This window comes from Anser cygnoides, chromosome 11 (genome assembly GCF_040182565.1).
Source record: "Anser cygnoides isolate HZ-2024a breed goose chromosome 11, Taihu_goose_T2T_genome, whole genome shotgun sequence".
NCBI lineage: Eukaryota > Metazoa > Chordata > Aves > Anseriformes > Anatidae > Anser > Anser cygnoides.
Genome location: NC_089883.1, coordinates 9,027,216 through 9,045,867, shown reverse-complemented (window position 1 = coordinate 9,045,867; position 18,652 = coordinate 9,027,216). Strand labels below are relative to the sequence as shown.

Genomic DNA, 18,652 nt, shown 5'->3' with positions numbered 1-18,652 from the left:
AGTCCGGTGACGAGGAGAGGGAGACGGCCACCATACCAGCAGCTGAGAGAAGTGCTGGTGCATCGCTCATCCTCATAGGCAGTGGGGAGAGACTTTAAAAATCCAACAAAAGGAATCTAGTGCATGCTCTCTGCATGAGAAGAAACAATTTTTTTTTTTTTTTTAATAAAAAAAGAGATTGTTCTCTTCTGGATAGCAAACTTTTAACAGCAAAGAAATTTGAGCCTTCAGGGTATCTTTAACCCAATTTTAGAACCTCCTGGAAATAGGAGCTATTAATGGACTTGTTGCTGGAAGCTCAGCTCCATTGTTTTAAAGGGCTGTGAAACATGCTCCTGATGGGAAAAAGCATGAAAACAAGAGGAAAAACAGGAATCTGTTTTCCGATATTCCCACCTCTGCTAATAAAGTTCTCTTTTCAATACTGAAGTCTTGGTTGATTTTAGAGGAGTCTTGTAAAGTTGTCTTGACACCTTATTAACGTGGGTACAAAAATGCGCTCACCCACCCTCTACTGACACAGCTGTAGATGGGAAGAACCAGAGGGAACAGCGGGGGGTTGCAAACCTGTCAGAGGAAATCTGTTGGTGAGCTGAGCGGGTGTGCGGTCTGCGATGAAGTGTCACGCGGATCTATAGTGATCTATAAATATCGAATATTACCATTTACTGCATTAGGACTTTTGTCTTCTAGTAGCCTTATTTATATAATCGACACTTGCTTCAGTGGGGTTGCTTCGGCATCTCATTACCAGATGATGTATCCAGGTCAGCCTTGGTAGGTTAGTGCGGAACCCCACTCCCTCAGCAGGATCTGGAAATTTAGGTCAATTCGCATAACTTTGATGAATCTTTAGAACTGAAATGATTAAAGTGACAACTTCTGTTGAACCCCTGCTGAGGTCTCTGACCTTAAATCACGGAGGTCACAAAAAATATGTTAAGAATCCAAATAAAATCCAATTCAGGACCCCCTTTAGATTAAGCACCTCTGTGCAATGGTCATCAGTATGACTTAAAGGAACTGCGTTGTTTTGAACACTTTATAGTTTCTCAGTAACTGTTTCCTAGGAATTTCACCAATTTCAAAGCGTGCCTTTTTTCTTTCCAACCACACCAAATGCATTTTAAAAAAAAAGACAATGGAAAACATAAGGATTAGAAGTTCACAAAGCATCAGTTCTGCAAATTCTTCAGAAAGCTGTAGCACCTTCTAGTTTTAGGGTTGCACAGAATAAAATCAAGACATTTTTCAGTTAAAGGGTTTGATACTTTTCCATGCCACACCACAACAGACGCAGATGTTCAGTGTCTAAGCTTCATGGGTAAAATGACAAAGATCCTTTCCTACATCACTGAACAAATCATCGGAGAAGAGCTTTTCCTGCCTACAGGAGACAACCACGATGACACATGTGCTTGGTATTAAAGGGGGAGACTAGTCGATGCTATGTAAAACCAATGTCCAAAATCTTTTTTTTTTTTTTTAAAACATAGCAGAGTTTGTTCCACCATGAAGCAGGGGCTTGGGTGGCTACACACCGCAGAGCAGCGGAGGCACAGGGAGGACTGCAAGTCCGGCTGTGTAAGCTGGTACCAAAGGAACACTGCAACGGGGTCAGGAGCTATTTTTTCTAGCTACCTTCATGAAGAAGGGATGCTCCATGGGCACCCACGCTTCGCACACGGAGTATGGTGGGGTGAGCAGACCGCCTGCATCGCTCCCTCGTACCTACAGCCCGGCCCAGGCTACCTCGCGCAGCCCCCAGTGTTCACACTGAGCTCTCTCGGTGGCTGGAGAAGGCAGCAGGTAAAGGAGGGAGGATGCGACATACCCAGAGTCCCTTTAAAAATAATAATTTAGTCTTCAGTCGCTCGCACTGTGGTGTTGCCTCATGATGTCTTCTGCTCAGATGTGAACCAGAAACAAAGTCACGACATTTGGTTGAGAGAGTGTGCTTTACACGGAGGAACCCCAAAGCGTTCGCACCTCCTTTGTGAGTCATGTCCTGGTGTCCCTCGCCCTGCGCCTTCACACACACTTGGGCCTGGACAAATTGCAATTCCATGCAGTGAGGGAAACCAGGGGTGAGAGAAGGCTGCAGCTGAGAGAAATCCCACAGTACGGATTCCTCCACTAAGCAGAAAGTATTACGATCTGGTCCTCACCCCCCGGTCTGTGCACTGAAGACAGCGTGGGTTGTGTGTACGTGTGCGAGGGTGTTTTCTCCTCTGTATTTAGCAAAGCGGAGGTCTCCAAACTCCAAAAAAGCAGTAACGTAGGCCTCCACAACACTCGCTCCTCAGTGACAACGCGTCTGACTGCCTAGCCAGTAACTCCAGCGCTGAGAGGAAAATAACTCTGCCGTGATTTTGTTTTGCAGAGCGAAGCCGCCTCCTGTCCAGGCCACACACAGAACTGCTGGGGCTGCCATCGGTCACCGCGAGGAGGGACGGGCAGCTGGGCGTGAAGGCCCCGGGAGCCACCCCAAACATACTTTGGATGATAGGGTGCACCAAGCAGCCTTACAGTGCTTCAAGTCTGCTTTTAAAATCATTTCAAGTATTTAAAACCTCACCTTCTTCGCTAAGAACCTGCTATTTATAAGAAGCAGAGGTGCACCAAAGCAATGGAAAATTTAATCACCTCGAAGAGGACCCATGAGCTGAGGCAGACTTCCAAGCTGCAGCTGGGGCTTTCTTCTGTCCCTCAGTTGTGCCTGCATATTTGTAATTACAGTAATGTGTGTACAGCTGTTAAATTTTGTCTGCAAGAGCCACGGTAATTGCACTGCTGCATGTGCACCTTCTATGTGTGACCCTTCACTTGACATTTTTTTCAGCTGGGTCCCAAATGACACATTTTGTATATTACTATTTAGTGCCAGTCTATAATTAGAAGATAATTTTTTCCAGAGCTAATGAAAAGATGCCCTCACAACCTCTGGATCTGATCCCAAATCCAGTAATACATTTCAAGTGATTCTGTTTCATTTTATGTGGGACAGAACAAGAAAATTGAAGAAAGATGCTGCCAAGTATTTCCAACCAGGAATATGCAGAAACTTGGTGAAAAAGGATGAAAGAATTCATCTGTATCTGTCCCCGTTATATCCAACTTGGAGAGAAACTGGGAAAATGAGTAATACTTCCTGAACTATGATGGTATATTGATGGAAATGTGGCTAAGAATTAGCTCCCACGGAAAAATTAAGAAAAATATATTTCTATCATCTTAATGAAGACTTAAGCCATTTTTATGAGTCATTAGCGCCAGTTTATAGAGCCAAAGGTGGTAAGCGTAGGGATATACTCAACTTCATTTCTTTCCTGTGCATCAGCTTTCATGTGTTTCTTTCCTGATTTCTCCCATGGTGTCCCACCACCACGCTGTGCCACAGCAACTGTCACTGAACATCTGGCGGCTCCCTTCCGTATCTGCATCTCCAAACCCAGATTCCACACCAACAGTAACAGTCCCCAGCAATTCTACGGCCAGTTGTCATCACGGTGCCCAGCAGCACCCTTGATTTAGCACGTGAGAGTACAGGTTAATGACCATCAATCCAAAAGGAGCGCTAGGAGGGATCCTGTAAGAGCCCAGCCACACCGTACCCTGCTTGGTAGTGCTGCACCACCCATTCTGTGTGCTCCTTTCTACTTGGATAATGTCCTTCCAAAAGCAAATAAAAGCCTACTAAAACACAACAAAAAAGCAACAAACAGCTGCAATGACAAACGCTTGAACCATTTCTGGGGGTTTATGGCTTTGGGCATATCCATTTATCAAAGATACTACCAAAGAAAAAGAATATCACTTTGCTGAAGACCCAGTTTTCACAGCAAAACAGTATCAATGGAACGTTTTCAACCTGTCCTCATCACCACCATCTGATTAAGGACATCCCAGTGCCCTGCTTTGACCATGGGTGTCCCCGCTGGGTCCCCAGCAGGGCTCATGCCTCTTCTCTGCAGGCAGAGCCCTTAAAAAGGAGCGTGGGCTGTGAAAACACCACCTACCCTGGAAGAGGAATTCATGCCCTGGAGCACAGCATCTTCAGCTCCCTGCAGTGGTTAAGGCATCGGCTTTTTGGATTTATTAGCAAGGTAAATCCCGCTCACAAAATACCAAGCAGACAAAGAAATACAGTATAAATACAATGAAGAAGAAGCACTGTGAAAGGCAAATGCACTTTACATAAGAAAGTCTGGAAAGGTCACCAGAATGTTTGTGGGAAGGGTAGAAGTATTTTTCAACTTTGAATAACGAGACCGAAAGGTGGACAAAGAAACCACTGTGTTGCCACCCCAGAGACTGAATAAAAATTGCCACAGACTATGAATCAATTCTAAATCAATTGTGCTCTAATGAAGCACTGTACAATACAGATACCAAATCACACACCTCAGCACGACCAGCAGAACAGGGCTGTTGATTAATGCTTTTCTGGAACTTCTTTCAAAACTTGAGATCTCAAACTAACATTCCTCTCCCTCTGGACAGCCTTTGTACAAGGAAAGGGTACCTTCCCATGCACGACCACACACCATAGAAGCAGATTTCAAAGAAAAGATCAGTGCCTGATCTTCTGATTTTTGCATTAATCTTATCATTCAGGGTTAATTCCTACTTGAAGATTCCCAACAGCCTCTCTTACTTATTTACAAAAAGACAGGAAGTAACAACAGCTCATGACATTTTTATTTTAATGAAATTTAAAAAGGCAGTTATTAGTTATACATACACACAACTGATTCTGTACTTGTTAGTCATAAATATAGAACATTCAGAAGTACAAAATACACTTTATCCACAGCACAATTTCACATCAATATGAAGAGTTTAAACAGATAAGTAACCAAGTGCCTAACCATGACAGAAGCCCATTTTTGAGATTTTTTTTTTAAAGACCATTAATCTACACAAAGTAATCAGTGCCCAGTCATCAGTTCCATGAAATACACTCCGGTGTCAAGTAGAAAAAGACTGACCTTCTACAGACAATTAGATGCCATCGCTTTTTCTTTGCTCCATTAATAGAAACAAAACAAAGCCCGCATTCTCCTCTTCTCACAGCCAACAACTGTGAAAAATGTGACTCTGGCAAAAAAAATCACCTGAATCCAAACTTGAGCACTGCCAGGAAAAGTGAAAATATCCGAACTAGAAATTAGTCCACTCGATACCTTGCAAACAAAGAGCAACAGCAGTATGACACTGATAAGGCATTAATGACAAAATGGCTGTATTATTCTCGAAAAAAGAGTACACCTATGTATAAAAATATATGTCATAGCAATTGGGTAAATCCAACACTATTTAACACTGTGCCAAAAGTAATTAAGAGTTAAAAAGGCAGTACTGCAAGAAGTATTTACAGTTTCATACTGTACTTCAAAAAAAAAAAAGCAACAAAGCTACAAATGGAACTATCTGGTTAAAGCATAAACGTTGGTACTGCCAGTAGCACTTGTAACAAGTAATGTGATGGAGTCCCTCTTGTTAAACAGGATTGCTTGTTTGAATAAACGAGTGTAAATATTTTAGTATCTAAAATCTCAGTCTACATGCCCACTCATGGAAATAACTCACCCGGACCATTATTACTTGCAGTTTAAAAATCAAAAGATTCAGTTTCAAGAAACACTGTGTTTGCAACACAGTTCGATCAGAAATCACAGCTTTATTTCCAGCTTAAAAAACCACGAAAGAAACAAGAAATCCACCACCTGTGAAATTCTGGAAACCGGCAGCCAAAGCGCCAGCAAAGTTACACCAACGGCACGTAATAAAGACGTCAGCATTCCAAATGCACTTTCTAACTTCAGCTATAGTATAAGTAAGTTGCTTTAGTAACCAAACACGTGACGGAAAGATACAGCACAGCTTAGGCGACACGGCGCGTTGTGCCACAAGAACCTGGACCAGGCTGTTGCAGAGGAGCTAGCCACTGACACGACGGCGGCACGCAGCCAGGGCAGCGCAGGATGCCCAGCAGCAGCAGGCACTGAGCTCGCTTGTTCACTTGGCCAGAAGCACGAAGCTGCCAAACTCTTAAAGCTTGTTAAGCGCTCCCTCCTCGCTGGCTCGGGAAGGGCTGCCCCACACCTCCCCACCTGTGCATGGCAAGGTGCTACAAGGATGTGATGGCCGGGACCGGGCTGGGAGGTAAGGAAGGGTGGAAATGAGAAGAAAGCTCTGGATCTGGATGGCACACCAGAAACGAGGGTGAAAAAGGCTTGCAAGGAAAACCCAAACCTGGTGCTCTCCGGTCTGCCCTATAACAGAATAGCCACCCCCTTTCCCAACCAGGAAGGCAGGGGTGCTCTACAAGATAAGAAGCAGCCCATGCTCTGATGCCTCTGGCATACTGGCTTAAAAAAAAAAAAAATACTGTATGTAGAAGAATAAAACAAAACAAAAAAGGGGAGACGTGCTTGAAATCCTGCTAACAGTGCACTTGTAACTGCACAGTCAAATTCGGTACACAAGAAGCCTTCAACAGTAGTATAAAAAACATGATACACTGAGGAAGTTATCATTGCTGATATTAGAAAAAAGAAAATTACACAGATCTTACTTTTAAATTGAATTCAGGAACAAAAATAAATTATAAATAGAGCAGTCTGTCAGGTTAAATGAAACAGAGGAACAGCATTTTTTGATTCATTCTCACTTTATAGACAAACGTTTTTAAAAAAAAATCTAGAACTGAAATTTATCAAGTGTCTTCTGCACAGAGATATACGCTGCTCATCTACTGCTCTCTCCCTTGTGATTAGATCCTACAGAATGCTCCTAATTATACAATCATGCAGATGCTGACTGTATCTCCCTCCAGCCTGCACAGCATCTATGCACCTTTTACAGAAATTGTTGAATTTCACTCTGAGGACAGCAGAGCTTTGTTTATCTAGTTCAGTGAGCAGTCATTTGTCTGAGCAGCATGGGCGGAAAGGGAGAAGGCTCCAAGAGAATAAACATCCATGTATTTAAATGAATAGTGCATAAGCACATGGCTTGCTTACCTAGGAAGGTATTTTCCATATCTCCGGGAGAGAAGAGAGATGATTTTTTTTTTTTTAATTTGTTTTCAGCATGGTTTTGGTCAGACAAGTACAGACCAGGAGACCTGAGGCCTCTGCAGTACTGCATCTAGATACATTAAAAAAAATCCTAAAAAAAGAGTCCCTAACCCCACTTGCACGTAGAGTAAGAGATTGGTCCCAGGTTTACCAAGAGAAACAGTAGGAAAGGCTCTTCCTGGACATCGAAAACTACATGCTGTTCTACCCGAGGGCTGGGGAAGCAAATCCAGAAGGAAAAGCACCCCGTGGCTAAGCGTTAAAGCAGTGTCCCTGTGTGGCACCGGCTGTGGCCCGGCAGCCTGCAGGGCCTTTCAGCACGAGGCCTGCGGCCCGGGCACGCCGCAGAACGGAGGCCTGGCTGCTCGGCCTGGCAAAATGGCCGGCAGTAGCGAGCGCGGCCCTTCCCAGCGGAAGGGCGCTGTGAAGTCTAAGAATTGCTGTGGGTTTTGAGATCTTCTAGATGGGGGGCTATGCCCTGGGGTTGCTATTGTGAGGTCCGTAATGGCTCCTGAACATGCAAAGGCTTCAGGAAGCTGACCCTGTCCCTCTGTGAAGGCTGACTACCACCTTCCAACCTCAAATGTCACAGAAACCCTGTACGCAGGAACTCTGGGCTCCTTGTCCTTTGTGAGCCATTTCTTCTCCTCCAGGCCCAAAGGAATGGATAAAAATGTTGACCTTTCAACCCAACCTCTTGTAACTCATCATGCACATGAGATAACAAATGAAGAACTTTCTACCACATTTCTGATGAGTGTATGTGGTAAATGACTAGTTCAGGAGGAAGGTGATTCACTTACCTCTGTGGAAAAGCATATAGCATTCAGAATAGTCAGAGTCCTCAAAACACTTGGTAAGGTGAAAATCCCATATTTAACATAATAGGGTTAACAGGGTTTAACAGAAGAAATTGCTTGGGAATCCAAGCAAAAATTCAAGTTATCATCGTGTACGCAGTGGACAGGAGTCCAACTGATATCTATTACCAACTCACTCTAAAAAAATTATACACTACAAAACCATCTCACTGCTTGCAGCAAATGAGCTTGAATGATTTCATTGTAATAGGCCATCACCTTGCACTGTTAAAATGTGAGGTTTCACAGTATAAAAAGTACTTCACAGAAAATAAATGCAGCTAATATAGAAATTACGATCTTGGTGTGTTTATAGTCATTTTTATGAGGCAATATTTTTGGGAAAGCAAGAACAATAGAAATTAAAGCAGCCAGTGAGAAACGTATAGAGTTATAGGCCTCAATTCAGTGCAAAACCAGACTAATAGCTTATGTAAGTAAATGCTTGTTCTGAATAGAGAACAACCTGAATTAAAAGTAAGAACACTATGTGAAGTGATGGAGACTCCTCCAATACCTAAATCCTCCACATATTGTTAGCCTTCTCAGTACGCTCCAGAATGGACCCTATTTAAAGGCAAAAGAAACCAGTACAGGAAATCACTTCATACAGCACAAGATATACATAAAGTACCAAAATGTACACACATTCAAGTTTAAGTTAGAAAAGGCGGAGCTGAATCTTCTGGTGAGAGAGGCCTACATTATGTTGCTTAATCTCACATTTAAAGTGACCTAAGAACTACAAGAATCAAAGAAAACAGAATATTGTGTCTGCTTCCAGAAACTTAAGCTTAAAGCAAGGCATCGAAATTGAGCGGTAGGCACTGTAACAAGACATTACCTTACCTTTTCTCTGTTAGTCTTTGTTACTTCATTATCTATTTAAAAATTACCATTCAAAAGGAAATATTGGGTATCATTCACATTCTAATATTTAAGTCTCAGAGATTATTTTTTTAAATCAAGCAAAGTTTTTGATCTCTGAGGTAGATGACATTAAAAAAAATAATGGAGCTGTCAATGAACACTAACGACCTGGAGCTCCTCTGTTGGCACTGACGCACCCCAAGGAGGTAAGAGCAAGCCCTACATCACTATCTGAAATATGAGAAATGCGTCTTCTGGTTTAGTAGCTTCTACAGAAATGCAACACAGAAAAAGCAGAGCCAAAAATACACTGAAAGGGCCTTGGAGAAGAGCTTCCATTTCTGCTTCACAAGCTATTCAGAAAATGGTGGAAACATGCCCAGATCAGCAAAATCTTCAATGTTGTAATTGCCAGTACCCTGCGTCGGATCCCCCGGCATTGGCAGCATGTCCTGCACGATAAGGAAAAATCAAAGTAAAGTGTCACTTTCTCACATGTTACCCAGACACAAACCATTTCCTCTTCATCTCTTCAGTGTAAAACCAGGAAAGGCCAAAGGTCAGATAAATAAGATAAAACCAGACCTCTGCAGGATACTGGGCTAAGGTTTATGTGCCACTGTTTTGCTGGAGCTTTTCTGTGCTGGATGTGGGATGTCAGCAGTGCAGAAGTTTCAGATTGCTCCTCTGAGTAAACCACAGCTGAGCCATCCCATACTAGTCCCAGGCTGAGACAATTCCCAGTGCAGTGGGTAGTTAGTTACACATGGAGAGAAGCTAACTCTCTGGCTTCACTGAGGGCAGCACTACATGGGAAATATTCAACATCTCTCACACTCCTGCATCCTACCAAAAGGAGCTTCTGCTAAGTCAGCACCGGTTTGGGGAGCAGCACTCTGTAAGTGAACATACTACTGCTCTTCATCCTCTGAGGAACACTGAAGCCTGGATGTCCACCCTGGCTGACAAGCTGCCCAAGCAGCCTTCCTGCACACGCAGTGGCAGAGGAAATGGCAGGAACTTCTCAGAAGAAATGGGATTTCATGGTAATTGCTCCCACGTGTCTTGAGCCAAGTGAGGTCCCTGCAGGAGGCTTCAAAAATACTCAACCTTTCCTCTCCGCCGGAGACTGAAGCCACAGGGAAAAGACATCCCTTGCTGAGAAAACCAGAGTTTACGCTTGCTTTTCCTGTCAGTCCTTACAATAATAAGCCCTTACTGCAAAGCCAAGTTTTGCCATGGATGGATCCTTACAATAAAACAAAATCTAAAGAACAAATGAGAAAGCTCACCAGATCTGCTCTGTGAAGGAATAACTACCGAGAGCAGCTGTGTACTGAGCAGTAGCCCCAAAATAAAGGAAGATTAAAATCCAACTGAGGTCTCCGTAGCATGCCATCAGCAGTAGAGAATGAGGCAGTGGACAGTACTGGCAGTTTCCAAGCTGCCAGGGTCAGCCTTCATCTTTCCCCACATTCCTTCCCAGCCAAAGGGAAGTTTCGTTTGCCCCTGCCTGCTTAAATTTCCATCCCTTTGAAGGCATTCTGTTGCTGGGGCCTCTGAGGCAAGGTCTCCTCAGGTAAAGACTGGCAGGGTAGCTCCTTTTTCGAGTTTTGCCTCTCTCCTCATGTCCAGCTAACCCAGGGCTGGCTTCAGGCACAAACAGCCCAAGCAGCTTCTTGGAGGCCTTTCAATCAAGCTCATCCAACTTTCTCATCACATCCAGTAATTACCCTAAATCTCTCCAAATGCAAATTCCCCTCCAAGTACTGTGCAGGTGAGTCTAATTCTTCCTTTCTCCCATTTAATCCTTGGCACTCCTTCCCCATAATTTCAAAAAACATTTGCTGGGACACAGGACTTGCCTTAGACACAAAAGCAAGATGCTGCTTGCGGGGAGCCCTGTGTCTCTGCGGGCAATCGAACTATGCTGCCATCAGCTCCACTGGAATTATCCTGAAGACGCTTTTGGGTTAAAATACATGCAAAGTGATTATACTTTGCTTATAGAGAGATATAACAGATTTATCTTGCCTTGGCCATGCAGCACGAAGACAGGTAGTTATTCTAGATGCAGTGACGTTATTTGTTCCTGTGTGAATGAACCATGGCTTCACAAAGGAACATTTTCAGGCTAATTCCTCTTCTGCAGCATTCCTGAGAGCAACTGAGCACGAGCCCAGTCTTGCAGACAAATATGATAATGAGGTGCCCCACTTCTAAACCTTGCTTGGGGCTTGAGCTGTCTTTTTTTGTACTTATCTGCATTGATTTGTTGCAAGCTGTCTTCATTTAATTTAAAAACAAGTTATACAAGGACAGCAACCTTATAAGCCAACTTATAAAGACCACTCCATCCATTGTTGAAGGCCAAAAATAATACTTGATGTTGCAAAATCAGGTAGCTGAAGAAGACTGAATATCTGAATGGATTTAGCCTCAAAAACTTACTGGGCGCTTTCTTCTATGCAGCATCAGACTCCTTTCCTGCTGGAACTATCCTGAATTAGACTGATGTCTAATTGGACTTGACTGGGATTTCAGAGGTCAGCACCAGGATAAGGAAGACACTCTAGTTGGAACTATTTTATGGCTTCTCTGCAAAATACCTATGCTCTAAGTATAGGCAGAAAAAAGAAGGGAAAGCAACATTTTAAATCACCAAAGATGCTGTTCTTTGGCAACAACCAGAACTATCTCAGTTGTAGCTAACACCAGCCACCAGCAACGCAAACCTACAGCAGCACACAGCAAGAGGTAATTGCTCCAAACCCTGCTAGCCCCCCAGCTCATCAAGAGCCATGGTTATTCAAACTGGCAATGAGAACTTGTTAGAGGGACTTTGGGCTCACTGAGCTCTCCTCACCTGGAACACCTCCGTCTGACTGGGCTGCGGGTGTGAATGCTGGTCCCCACTTTGCTGGTTGTGATGCTGGCTCTGCCACTGGGACCAGACTTCGGATGGTCTCCCCTGGAACTGGCCGCTGCTCTGTCCACCTTCAGCTGGAGGAGGGGAGAAAAGGCAGAAATCAGAGAGCAGCTCCTTCAAAACAGTGACCTGCTTTGGGAGCTTCATCCGCTGATGCCCACGTTTGGAAATGCCTCTCCGAAAAAGCACCCTGAGTGCCACCCTGCCCCTGCTGGGTGGAAGCCAAAGGCAGTTTCAGCACTGACGGCAGGGTAGGTGCCAACCCGAGAGCAAAGCTCACTGCCCTCACTGCACAGACATGGCAGATGAATTGTTAACAGCAAAACGCACCGTGACGCCATAAGCCAAGCATGGAAGACAATTTTCAAGCATCCCTCTACAGCTTTGTAGGCACAAATGGGCTATTACTAATCATTAATATTTACCATTTCAATTAAAAGCTAAACAAACTGCAGCATCCAAATGCTGTCTCTTTAAAACTAATCCTTGCTGTAGCAGTGGGTGCTCAGTTACCTGTTTATCTGAGAAGCAACTTTCAGATTTTGTAAACAGATGTAAAATCAGTAAGATCAACAGGCAACAGACTTGCCGTATTAAATGCGGACACTGCTGCACTAAATGCAGAGTGCTGTGCTGGGCTGTCATGTCCACCAATATTACAGATGCAAAATGATTTATTTAACAGGCAGTCTATAGCAAATTATCATCCTGTTCATGTGCTGATGGCTTCTTAAATGTCTGAGGCCATTTAAATTTCACAGAAAGTAATGAGAACAACAAGGTTTTATGGTAAATACACTTAAAATGATGACTTTGGGGAGATATTTTTTCTAAACAGTATGCCAGAAAAAAACATGATACCACACACATTAATTCAATCACCTATTACACATACACTTTTCATGAGCACGATCACAGCTCACACTTAGCTGAACTCATTTTACCCTGTACTTCTACAGGTTGGTCCTGAACTTAAATTTTTTTTTTGCATAATTTTCTTTTACTTATTTACAATATCTCCTTCTAAGAATTATTTAGAAAGCTTGCTGCCAGGCTTACACTTTTCCTCTACTTTTTCCCCCTCTCTTTCTCTCTTTTTTTAATAGCTATTTCTACTATTTTTTGCCTGTCTTCCCAACACTGCAAAGAACCAAGCTGCGTAGATCTGGTTCTTCCAGATTATCAGCACTCTCTGCCAAGGGTGCCAAATTTCCTATACCAAATTTCCACACACCACGTTATGTCACATCTCTGAGAACCAGATCCTATAATGTCAAATCAATCACTATCCCATAGTCATTGCTTTAGAAAATAAAGGAACGCATGCTTAATCCTGTCTTTTTGACTACCAGCTAAGCCATGCAAAACAGATAAAGCGAACATTTTACAGGAGAGTAAACAAGCTGTAGTGACCTATTTCTATCACATCTTAAGTAGATAATTACAGTTCTTCCCTTACTGACATTACTACAACAAATAATTCAGCTGACTCAGAAATCCTACAGTCACTTTATTGGCCAAAATAAAATTCATCTAAGTTACCCTTTAAAAGAAAGCTGCAACATTTGTTTTCTCAGAAGAATACGTTGAAATTAAGTCAGTGAGGCAAATGATGCTTCTTTTCAGCAAAATGGTTACTGCCAGCCGGAGGTTGAAGACATTCGTCTTTCTGAAGGCTGTGTTATTAATAGCATCCAAACTGATGTAGGTCAGGTAATGTTTCTCATTAGGTGAAAGGGTTCTTGCCAAGTAGCTTAGGCCTGAAATGCAAGGCTGTCTCATAAACAAATGTACAAAGCCTAGTGGAAATGAAAATGGAGTCATGAATAAGCTCTGTGGGAAGAGCTCCATTTCACTGTACTGTTCTAAGCAATGCAGCGCAGGTCTGCACGCAGCGAGGCTGATCTGCAGCAGAGCTGCTTCCATGGTATTCTCAAGAGAGAAGAGAAAATTACACACATTAGCATGATGCTACCTGTGCTTTTTGCAGATTATTATCAGCCAGCAACATCTTTCATGGACTCCATCTGTGCTTTTCACTGATAGATCCATAATTTTTTTACTCTTTAATATTATTCTGCTGCTGGGTCCAGAAATCTTCAAGAAGGGGTCATCCACTAGATTACAGTCTGAAAGCCACTGAATGACGATATAATTGGCAAATAAAACCATTTCAAAACATGGCACCTTCTCTGATCAGGTTAGCAGCAGTGTAGGTACAGAAAATCCTGTATCCAGCCACACTCTAGCAAGCCATCTCTGGACAAGGACATGATGCTATTATGCAGTCAGAGAAGTTGAAAAATTGAAGGAATGTAAATTTGAACATTCCATATAAGCAATGAAAAGCAATGTGAAAAGAGACTGAGCCTCCTGGCCACAACTTGGGAGGACATGTCCTAGTGATGTAAGCAATTTTTGAATCTATCATGACACAATTTACAGGGGGAAAGAAGTACCCTCATATCACAAAACGTCACAACATTCTGAAGTCTACTAAATGTAGAGTAGAGTAGAGGTATCATGGAGGGTCCATGTCATCTCAGTCCACCATGCTCAAAAGGAGAAAGCAGAACCCTTTTACATCCTGGGCTTCCCAACCAACTCACCAAAAGAAAAGGTTGGAGGATTTTAAACTACGTTAGTACTGGAGAGTTTCCTTTTTACGTGCATTTCTGTGCTACCTCATTTAAAACTTACCAAACCCTGCACTTCGGTTTGCTAAGCTAGAGTAGGCATTCCCACTTGGAGAAGAGGTGGCAGGGCTGGAAAGAGGGCTGTACGACGATGGATCAGCTGGGTAGGTGTGACTCGTTCCAATCCCAAAGGGAGATGACTGAGCCTTCCCAGACTGAGAAGGAATTTGCTGAGGAATAAGGGAATAAGAAAGGAATGAGTTTTATTGTTGAGCAGCACAGCATACTCACGTTTTAACAAGGCAAAGCAAAGACTTAATAAATTCTGCAGATGCAAACAGGCACATTATCCCCATCTCAGCCATGTTTAATTTCTGTCAAAGCCAACTTATTGCTGCATAAGGAACACAACAAAGCTATAAACTAACACAGCTCTCCTGCTTATTAACTTGCATGTACTCAATAAGAGAGCTACTTGCAAAAACATGATTTCCTTCGTCTCTATTACGAGGATTAATCTCAAACTGAACAGCTATGAAGACTTCACCTTTATTTGCTATGTCTTGATTTTGCAGTGCCACAGTAAAATCAGTTATGTGAATGCCTTGTAGAATATAAATTGTTTTCAGGTGATTAGAGTCTTCAGTGCTTGGGAGAAATTAGCCAAAGAAGTTTCAAAAGCTCATGAGCTGCTTTCTCTCCCTGCCTAAGAAGTACAAGGAGCAAAGTTATTTTGCCTTGTAAAAGGTTTGGGAGGGAGTGTGAATCACCAGTCCTGGGAGGAGGGAATAAACAGTCTAACTTTGATCTAATTGCGCAGCCAAGTTAATTCAAGGGTATTAAAAAACAACTTGGTGTCATTTTCATCTACATAATGGCATTGTCATAGGATCTCCAAGAATGTAATACTAATGATTAAACACCGCAAGACTGCTTTGAGACATGTACACTGAGTCTAAGGGAGGTGAAGTGTCTCATCCAAAATCATGTGCTAAAACAACATATAATGCTACAGATAAAATCTGCTTATAAACTCTTTCCCGTCTCCCGCATCGTGAACAAATCCAGCAGTTCCAAGAAAAACTCACTGCCTAATCAGTTCCACAAATAGAAGTTAAAGGTGATTACATCTCTAGATACTTTTAATGATGTGCACTTTTATTGGCAATCAATGCGCTCAAGTGAAGCTACTCTCCTAGACAAATGCAAGGGACCTGGGGGAGGACGAGAGATCCCAACAGGCATATAACATGATGGAGATGCTATTAAGTCTTCAGCTCAGTTCCAAACCTAATACATCGTACATTTCGAAAGGCTTCCACAACGACAATGAGAGCATGATGTGTTACTTCTGCAAGGCTTAACTCTATTTATTTAGGATGGATGAATGAATTCCAATTTCCTCATGCTCACATATAAATTCCGTTGACTTGGACAGAAAGAGAGATGAGTAATTTTTTTACATCATTTTTAGCATCCTCCATATCGTTCCAAAAAAAAAAAAAGTGTCAACATTACAACTGTATTTTGTTAAGCAGGTGTAACAGAATAACCATGGCACACCGAGGGCTATGCAGCATCAATGTGACTAATGTGGAAGTAACTCAGCTACACAAAAAATATTTAGTGCCCATCCCACCGTGCCATTCTAGCCTATTAAACAAAGGAAAGTCAGTGATTAAGAACAGCACAAATAATGGATCAAACATGGTAATTTTATATTCTTTGTCTTTAACGGAGTTCTGAAACATTTATTTCTTGTTACCTAGAACAAGAGGTGATTTCTGGGTTAAGGTAGCCCTGATGTTATTGAAGGGGGTATTTCATAGAAAGATGTGCCAGCACATCTCCTCCAGTACACGTCACACTGTGAGCTGCACCGGGCAGGGTTAATGGAAGGGCAATGGACTAAGTAGCCTCTGCTCCAAATTCATGCCTGGATTTGTATGTGCCACTTCCAGATAATGCTGCTAACTGTGGGTAGTATTGCTGGGGGCTAGACCTTGGTTCAAGAAAGAAAGAAGGAGTGAGCTTAATCCTAACGCATAGCGGCTGTCCTCTTTTATTTCATTCAGTGCACACACACAAATAAATGCAGGACTGAGACCTCTACTGGGATTTATGTCAGTACAGTGACTGTCGCTATTATGAACACTATTACAAACTAAATGCAGTTACACATAGGGCTGCTGTCTCAAATTATTATAACCTGTCAAGGAACAGAAGTGGAGGAACAGATTTCCCTCTGAGAACCAAACACAGTACATTTAATCACAATATAAATGGAGTTTACTAATCCCTTTGTAAAAAGAAGAGGGATTGCAAATCTCTAATGACTGTGAAAACAGAACAGCTTTAATCAATACCTGTCCTGGAAATGGTGGGCGATTTCCTGTCCAGGCCACCTGACTCTGATTTAGCTGGCGAGATATCTGTGTCAGATTTTGGCCTGTTGATGAAGAAGACTGGATGTCGTTCACACCAGGCACATGTACCACAGATGAACTAAAGAAACAGAAACAGTGCCCAGCTTGTAGGATATATTCTCAACGCACAAATAGCATTCCAGATACTGAAATTCTGATAATCATCTCAGTAAAAGTAATTGCTCATCCTGTATTAATTAAAAAAATAATTAGAACCACTAGAAAACTATCAAGATTATTGGCATTCTAAAATGAAGGTTCAAATAGACACAGACGACAAAATTATTTTGAATTTGACTTCTATAATCCCCTGCAAGAAAAAAATGTAATCTAGCACACTGTACATAAACACTTAGCTCCATCCAAGTTTATCATCTAATGCACTGAAAAAAATTGATTGCAGAGTATTCAAGCAGGTACTTCAGTTTGAATTTGTGCTAAAAGTCAACAGTATTTAAGCATTTGCTGAAATGCCATCCTAAATGAAGACGCACAAAAAGATAATTACAAATATGTCCTTATTTGTTTCCTACCTTGAAAATGAAGAAGTGTGTGTTATACATAAAAAATTAAAGTTTTTAATTCACATTTCTGTCAACTAATGCGAAAAAAGAATATGTAGCTATATATCCAGGCAAAGCAATAATCAAGAAAAAATGAAATTAACGTGGAATTAAAAAATTACACATGTGGAATTAAACTCTTTTCCAAAAGAATTTGTTTATATGTTAGTGCTTCCTAATTGCTGAATTTTGCTACAGAGAAATTTCCCCGACATTTCTAATCAGAAAGAAAATATTATGAAGGACTTTAACACTTGAACAACTGAATATATATAACCACATATTGTGAATATGCATTTATGCTGTTCGTATATGAGTATATATGTATATTCACAAATTTACATATTCTATATAAATATTTAAATAAATATAAATGAAGACAACATATAAAAATGCTTTTGTACATCAAATGAAACAGTTCAATCTTTCTTCTACGTCATTGCTATTGTCCATTTTCACAATCATTTTACAGATAAAGAAGGGAGCAGATTGGGAAAAGAAGTAAACCAGGCTGAGCAAAGAGGATACGGGAATCTGAATCCTCTGAGAAGACTGACTAAATACTTCCCACAGTAGTAAGCAAAATGTGGCAGGCATCTGAATATGGGATTTGCTATCCTGTCTTCAGCTGCCTAAAAGTGCGTGTCTAGAAATTCCTTGCAGAGTCTGTATTATTATTACTTTTTATTTTTATTTTTTACTAGCACAGAGTCTCCCAAGTGGGCAATGTGAACCAGAAAGTCCATCTAACTTTGGCTGACCTCTGGAAGCACACAATAGCTGTTCGTGAGGGCTGGCCCTAATGCCAACACCTTCTCAGCCACACTGGCAAGTCACATCGTCTGAAGGGCTTGGACAGCATCTGGAACATACAGTTTGAAACCACGAGTCTAAAAAACAGTGCCTAAAGGCTGCTGGGCTCAGTAACCTAATGGATCTGCCTGGAGAGCATTCAGGAAGGACAGCTCATCAAGGGTAAAAATGCTGGTCTACGTGTTGTTACTCGATGTAATAGAACAGGAGAAATAAAGCTACAGTTAAACATCAGGAATGAACAAAGGAAATGAACAAAACACATGCCAAACCCCAAGATGGCACGTCAACCATCCACTAATATACAATATCCAACTAAAAGACATTTCAGTTCACTGTCAGGAAAAGTATTGTATTGTAAGTTACTCTTGGTTTTTACTTGGACAAAGCAAGCAGAGGGATTATTTTTCTCCCCACTGAGATTATTAGCAATTATAACTCTAAGAACACAATGGTTTATATAAAATTAT

The 18,652-nt window shown here is 41.9% G+C and overlaps 1 protein-coding gene across 9 annotated transcripts in view; it reads right to left on the bottom strand.

Moving 5' to 3' along the window:
• Nucleotides 1–4,689: 4,689 nt before the first annotated feature.
• The window catches only part of ARNT2 (aryl hydrocarbon receptor nuclear translocator 2), a 107,663-nt gene continuing 93,700 nt past the window's right edge, over nt 4,690–18,652 (bottom strand). For all 9 annotated transcript variants that reach the window (XM_048072009.2, XM_048072010.2, XM_067003792.1 and 6 more), the window contains 4 exons: nt 16,747–16,885; nt 14,445–14,610; nt 11,682–11,818; nt 4,690–9,267 (listed from right to left, as the gene is read on the bottom strand). In XM_048072009.2, coding sequence (XP_047927966.1) covers nt 9,169–9,267; nt 11,682–11,818; nt 14,445–14,610; nt 16,747–16,885 — 541 coding nt within the window. In that variant the 3' untranslated portion in view covers nt 4,690–9,168. The remainder of the gene's footprint in view (nt 9,268–11,681; nt 11,819–14,444; nt 14,611–16,746; nt 16,886–18,652) is intronic.